Raw genomic sequence first — 7,534 nt, forward strand, 5'->3', positions numbered from 1 at the left:
ACTAAATGGTGCAAAGTTCACATAACTTGTCCTCGGGGGCTAGAGAGCCTTTTATTACCACTTCGTGCACTCACTCCGAGACTTCTGTCAAGTCGGGTATGATTACTTCTGTGCTTCTGCCAGTTCGAGTGTCATCACCTCTGCTATGACAGAACTGCCACTGCTCCTTGTCGGAGACGTCTCTGTAACTGGAGATGGCGGTGGCAGGTGGCCGTTGGAATGCGATTGTCAAGCGTCAGATCTCAAGTCAGTCAGGTGCGCCGCCCCTGGATACAGACTCCTTCGGTGTCAAGTACGGTTTGTTTAGTTCGTTGTCCTAGGGGCAAAGTGCTGGAGTGGTGTGCGAGGTGAAGTCTTGAGTTCGGACAGTGTGTGACCCGAACTGCCCTGGGGCAGGCCAGTTCGGGTTGTTGCCCTTTGTGTTCGTAAGGCTCGGGGCCTAAGGGAGAGCTCGGGCTCCTTGCAGGGAGTTCGGACCACTGGTTCCTCCTTTCGGAGCTCGCGCCTTGGCGAGCTGTTGTGCCGAACTGTTGCCTTTGCCACGTGTTGAGTGGTTACGAGGTCGGGCCAAATCTTCCTTCATCAATTACCATGAGACATCCAAAGTCCAAACATATACAAATTGAAAAGGATAGATCCGTAGTTGTCATCTAAGACTAAACCATTATTTGAATCTGGAACTAGAAAAGAAAGAAAATAAATATCACTTCAAGAATTTATAAAATCATTGGGAGCTATGACATGTCAGACTTTGGGTCATCACCGTTGAGAAAGCACCCTCATTCTTTCTTCCCAATCCCATGAGACATATTGTAGATCCCTCGTGCCTGGACAAAGCATAAGAGTCTTAGTGAGGCAAGAAATCAACTGTACACTGTTAAAAATTAGAGAACTTTCTCGCTTCTAACTCACAATGAGAACTATAGATGAAGCTGCCAATGCAAGGGGAATGGCCACTGAGGTTATCTTGTCAAAGGGACCCTTCAAGTGAGTGTGCTTGGGAATGCTTTGAAAGTACTGTTGCTTCTTAAGGAGTCTCTCCCTGGGGACAAAAGGTGGCTCTGTCATCCTGCATTACCAATTAAAAAAAAATCAAATGAAATTCCGATGTAAAATGACCAGAGACATGAACCACATGTTCTCACTTCTCACAAAAGTAGCTTCCCCTGCCATATCCTCATCCCTCTTACAATTCAGACTATCCCATTCATTCCCATGTTTAAGCAATATTTCATTTTCTCACTTCAACTTCAGACTTAGAAGGGCCTTTCAGAAAATCAATGATGACAACATTCCTTGTAACGACTTTTGGCCCAACTGAGCTCCTTGCTTTGGCGCTAGAACAGTAAATAAATTATAATACAAACTCACAAACTTCATATAAAGAAAGAACATTTTATTAATAAACAACTCTGTTGGTATCCTTGACATAAAATTGTGACAAAGAACCACAAATGCCAAAACATATAACTAGGTTGTGAAGATAATACTCCAAAGATTATTTTCTTCTGGTAACTACCCCCAGGATGAAAAGGAAAAGAAAATCAAACTGTGGTCCAGTAAAACAATCTTCATAAAGAGTTCACTTTTTGGACCATGCTACTAAAATGGTAAAATTCAATGGATTTTCTACTAGACCAGTTAATATCTGTGTCTTTGAAACACAAAAACATTAGAAATCAGTTATAATGTTAAAAGGCCATTATCCAATGCTGGCTCCTATTATCCAGGATCTTGGTCTTGGGAGGGGTGGACTGGATACAGACCTAATCACTGGCATTTTTAGCATGAAGTGGCCACTCTCAGAATTTCAATATACACTAAAAATAAGAAATAAGAGTATGCAGAAGGTGTTGACTAGAGATGTGCACAATCAAGCACAATTATGGATTGCAACTTGCATGTCCTTCTTTCTGATGGGCATGCAAAAATGAGCTCGTCTCTCCCAAGATGAACAAACTTTGTTCTAGACTTGTTATCTAGCAAGTGAGTCCATTATGGAACACCTGGGTTAGCAAAACTAGTCCAGACAACATAACTTCAAATCATAAACAAGAGCAAGTGTTTATGTTTTTTTCACATATAGAATCATTTTTTGATAGATTATATAGAATCAATTTTTTTAGAGACAAGTAAATGTTAGCAAGAAACAATGAAATAAAAAGAGAGAAACATAACACACTATTTGGAATTAATTTGTTATCTAACTTAGTTCTTTGTAAGCTGCATTTCATTGAGTATATAGAGCCTCATATCTATTACCATATGCTTCATTTCACATTTTAACCCTCAGCAAGTGTTTGTGTTTGCTTGGCATTTACACATCACCTAAATGCTGTGTCATGATCCAAGGAGGAAAGACACACCTTGGCACCCAATAGCTGTCTTGATTACATTGACTTGTATGCAAAGCATTACACATCTTGATAGCAAGTACCCTGATGGTGTCATGCAATAATGTATTGTGCAAGCAACATATCCATGGGTGTCTGATTTCTTGATTTAAATAAAGAGAGGAGATAAAAGAGATTTTGTCTCATATTAAGGAAGAAAGATTAAAGAAATAGAGAGCATAGTCATTGTTCATTTTGAGGGTTGAGAGAGTTTTCTTGGTAGTGATATTTGCATTGACCCTTCTAAATGTTGAAAATGGGATGCTACAAAATAGGGTGCCGAGATGGGGAGCAAAGGAGGATTCATTTTAACTATTTATTAAGAAATGTCCTAAAATGATAAATATTTAGGATCTGGACTTTGGGTGGGTAAGGTAACAGCTTGGCAAGGGAAACTGATATTTAAGGCTGGGATGACCACATTGGTGTAACGTGTAATCAATAATTAAAGAGGTTGAGATTAGGAACGAATAAGGCAATGCTATGGAAGCTAGATGGTGCATTGTGAAAGAGATGGATTTCTACTGGATCCAAGACTCCACGCATCGAACAGGAAGCAATTCCCCGAGGACACTTTCCATTAATTGAATAAGAATCTCTCAAATTCAGAAATAAGGAAACCAATTATGGTGATAAAGTACATATTAAAGAAACACATTTATTGAAAGGCCAGGTACAAGAGAAGTAATAGGATATTTCAATTCCTTCAGCAGTGAGGTATATATGCACTATCAACCAACAGGTCTGGTTGAATATCAATAAAAGGATGATGAAGATCAAAGATCTATTTCATGAATGGTACGAAGATCTGGGTCTATGCGATCATCTGAAACTTGGAATCTATGTTGCGAACTCTACAACCAAATCAATCCTCACCAGCAACAGAAAATATCAAATGGAAAAGGATAAGATGGTATTGGAAAGATCATGAGAGAGACAAGTAATATCAAATCAGCCTACAGGAAACTCCGTATATCAAAATCATCTCCATCAAGCAATGAGAGTTAAAATGACCCACGATATGGGTGATAAATGTCTAGCAAAGAGGACTGTAGAATTTCAAGATTGAATTTAGGATTGAGTTTTTAAGAAATTTTTGACAATTTGAGTTCCCTGTGACAGGTCCAGCATTTTACGGACCAATTTTCAAAACCTTGACTCGAAATGAGGATGAACTGTGGGTTATGAAGGAGGAACACCTAAGAATCCCCTCTTCAGTATCACAGCGAAGAAAGGAATGGATCTAAAAGTTTCAATACCTGCTTCTGGTTTACAATTTTAGACAGACATAAAATGGCAAATAAAACTACTCAAACAATTCAGTGTAGCAGAAGAAAGAGGAAGCTATATCAGAACACTGAGCATTTTCACACCAGTTCTCAAACCAAAAAAAAAGCTAAGATTTTCTTCAAAAATGAAGAAAGTAAAGCAAAACGGAGCCTATCTTATATGGACCCAACATTAACCACTACCAAATGGAAAAAGAAATAATATGTGATTAAATGAAGTAACCTTCTACCTATACAACTCTAGATTCAAATATCGACTTGTTAATATCCTAATTTTCTGAAACTGAAACCCTTTGAATCTATTCTCTTCGATACTCCAATCAAAGAAATTTAGCTGTTATAGAAAGCAAACTCTGAACGATTTTTATCAGATCGAACAGATGAAGAAATATACCTGATAGGAATTGAAGATTAAATCGATGAAGAAAACGACTATAATTCGACGACTTTCAGAGAAATTGGCCGAGAAGGGTTTCGTCAAAGCTTCTCGTTTGAGTAGGAAGAGGGAACGTTGAATATAAATTTAATAAATAAGCATATTTCCGCCCTCTACACGAGTTCACGTCTGCGCCTCACCGTGCCCCACAGCACATCTCAGCGTGCATTTGAAACATCTACCGTACTTATCAGTGGGACTGTGGCAGATGTTTCTTATACACGGTTGGGAACGTAAAAGGTTAATTTACTTATTAGCGGTATCCGTGTAATGCACGAAATTTATTAAGAAAAGATAAATAATGAAAATGGTCATTTATTAAAATACCCTTATAGTTTTATGGATTTATTAAAATTTACCATATAGTTAGCATTTTGCTAAAACACTACTTATAATTTGTAATGGATTTAACCAATCTTTCATTAGATGATAGTGGAAAATGACAGTGTTGACCCTAATCAAAAGAAAATACAAATAAAAATATCCTTATTGCCCATAATAAGACAAGGGTAACCATTTTATTGATTATATTTGGCCAATTTTGTTTTCTGCATAAAGAAGTGTTAAGGGTACTTTTTGAATAAAAAATCATGGACCTAATAGCAAAACAAACACTCCTTAATGAAAAGTTGATTAAATAAATAAGTTGTAAAATATATGGGATGTTTTAGTAAAATGAAAACTATAAGGTATGTTTAGGTAAATATGAAAAACTATAAGATATGTTCCAGTAAATGACCTTAATTGAAACACATAAGAGTATACAATTGTTTTATATTTTCAACTTTTTAAATAATTAATAATTATTCATATTTTATATACTACTTTTAATAATTTTTTTATAATATAAAAATAACAATAATTAATTTCAGTTAGGTTTATTCATCAAACTTATAAAATTGACCAACCTGATCAACTCGATTTGAGTTGGTCAGTTTTCTATTATTTTAGGTCGGTTTTGGTTAAAAAATTTTCCAATTTGACCAAGTTAGATCAGTTTCACTTTGGCCATTGTAAACCAACTAAAATCGAACAACCTAACCATGGATATATATTAATATTTTATATTTTAATATGAAAAAGTGAGAAATTTCTCATATTTCTTAATCTAAAATGTTTTATTTTATAAATCTAATTTTTAAATTTATCTTTTAATAATAGCACTGTAATTTTTAAAATTTAATTTAATTTCTACGTTCAAATCTTCTGAACCAACTAACCTTTTGTGAAAACTGATACAACTTGAGTAGGTCGGTTTTCACAAAAGGTCAATCGATTTAATTATCCATAAAACCATAATTTATACTATTATTACATAATTTTATTATTAATTTTATAATATATTAAATTATTATTAATTTCAATATTATGTTATAATTATTTTTTACTTTGAAGAAATTTTTAAATTTATTACATAATTCCGTTATTTTAACTATTTAAAATCTAGTTATGATAAATATTTAAATAATCTATAAATATTTATAATTTTTTGTTATTTTAATTTTATTTATTTAAAGCTATTACATATTATTAAGTATTTGAAAAACATTTAATTGATAATCCAGAAAAATATAATTTAAATTATTAGTATATAATTTCATGATATATTTTATAAAAATATAAAATTATTTTTTGTGTTTTTAATACATATTTTAATGTAATTATATAATTTTGTTAGAATATTTAAATAATTCTTAAATTTTTTAATCTAAACTTTCTTTACTGGATATAGATAAAAAGTAGAAAAGTAGGGGAGGATAAATATGAATTATAAATAATTTACACGGTTGAAAATGTAAAAGATTAACTTACACATTAATACTTGTACTTTTTGGATAGTGCACAGATGTCTTTAACCCCGATGTTGCAGTATCTTGTGGTAGGTGTGGGTACTAGATGTTCACCCCGGATGATCGTGTTGGGTGAATTGTGACCTCGTATGATCGTGTCGGGTGAGCAACAGACGCTTCGTCACAGTACTTACTCGTGGGCAAACGGGTCACACTTTGGCCAAGTATCCTACAAAGAGACACTCCCGAGAGCCAAAAGTATGGAAGGAATGGCCATAGGAATGGGCGCATCATGACATCGTAAGATGTCTGCCCGAATAAATTAGTTGGTACTAGAAATGTTAGAAAAAGTGAACGAAAAGAGTAATAAGAAGTGAAAAGGACAGACACTTTGGAATGAAATCACATCTTTCGTATACTTGGTATTAGACCTGTTCATGGGCTGGGTGGCTTGACCGGCCTGGCCCTCGGACGGGCTTAAACATGCATATAGGCCTGCGGGTTTAACCTCGGGTCAAAAAGCCCGGCTCATAATAAATTCGAGTTGGGCTCGGGATTTGTCAAAATAGTCTGGCCCGACCTATAACTAAACCTAAAAACCTTAACCTTAGTCGAAGACCCCCTATTTTTTTCACCTCTTTGCTTCTTTCCTTTCTTTTTCCAGTCGAACCATTCTTCTCCACATCCTCCACAGTTCTCATCCTCACACTCTCAGGCAGCCACACAACCGGCAAGGTGGCGAACGTTCACTGACGCAACAACTCCAGCGGTGAGTCCTCACTCCTCTCCTTCTCTCTCTCTCTCTCTCTCTTAGACGCAAACTGATCACTGTTAAACTTAAAATCGCATGTCACAGCTCACAGACCACAGTCATCGCGAACTCGATTCCGGCGAACACAATCGGGCTTCGGGTTTGGGCCCAAGTTGTAGGCCCATTGGTCAGGCCGGGCTCGGGCTCAGGCCTAACAAATTTTCATTAATGAAGAATAAAAGCCCAACCCGAACCCGGCCCGGCCCGGCCCGGCCTATGAACAGGTCTACTTGGTATATAGAGACACCCCAGAAAGCAAAGTTCCCACTGATGGTATACTTGGTGTAAGCGAGCTCTAAGATCACATCTTCGGAATAAAATCCAGTTGGATTCGTGGGTAGTTTGTATTTGTCTGGGTTATTTGTGGTTAATTATATTTGGGTTTCTGCATGATAGATTTTTTGAAAAAATATCAAGAAAGGGCAATAGACACCGTTGCTAGTCTTCCTCCTTTGCCTCTGTATTTTTCCAGCCAAGTAATAACTGAAAATGCTCTTCATGTCCAAGAAAGAAGCAAACCGGCGCAGGAGGGGCAGAAAGCGAAAAAAAAAACAACAAAAATAAAATTTGTTACAAAATAAAAACTTAGATCGCCAGAAATTGCTATCACCTCCTTGATGGTGCAAGCGCCCGACACTCCTTTTCACTAGATTGTTTTGCTATGCAATTTGTTTACCGACGAAACCTTGTCGGAGAACCTGGTCGTTGCTCCCCTTTCCTATCTACGCTTGTCGTAGTAGAAGTTTTGGCAAAGATTGAACTGCATTTGTGACAAGCTATCATGAGAGCAGCAGGCTTTGGTTTAAGAAGCATTG

General features: G+C 36.3%; 1 protein-coding gene across 1 annotated transcript; it reads right to left on the reverse strand.

The window, feature by feature from the left end:
* Positions 1-592: 592 nt before the first annotated feature.
* LOC104601113 (uncharacterized) lies at positions 593-4,214 on the reverse strand. The gene is made up of 3 exons (XM_010264318.3): positions 4,077-4,214; positions 913-1,069; positions 593-827 (listed from the first exon to the last, which is right to left on the reverse strand). Exons 2-3 carry the CDS (start codon positions 1,066-1,068, stop codon positions 780-782), a joined length of 204 nt encoding a protein of 67 aa, XP_010262620.1. The 5' UTR covers position 1,069; positions 4,077-4,214; the 3' UTR covers positions 593-779.
* Positions 4,215-7,534: the final 3,320 nt, after the last annotated feature.

This window comes from Nelumbo nucifera, chromosome 2, assembly GCF_055504915.1.
Source record: "Nelumbo nucifera cultivar China Antique chromosome 2, China Antique-T2T, whole genome shotgun sequence".
Classification (NCBI taxonomy): Eukaryota; Viridiplantae; Streptophyta; class Magnoliopsida; order Proteales; family Nelumbonaceae; genus Nelumbo; species Nelumbo nucifera.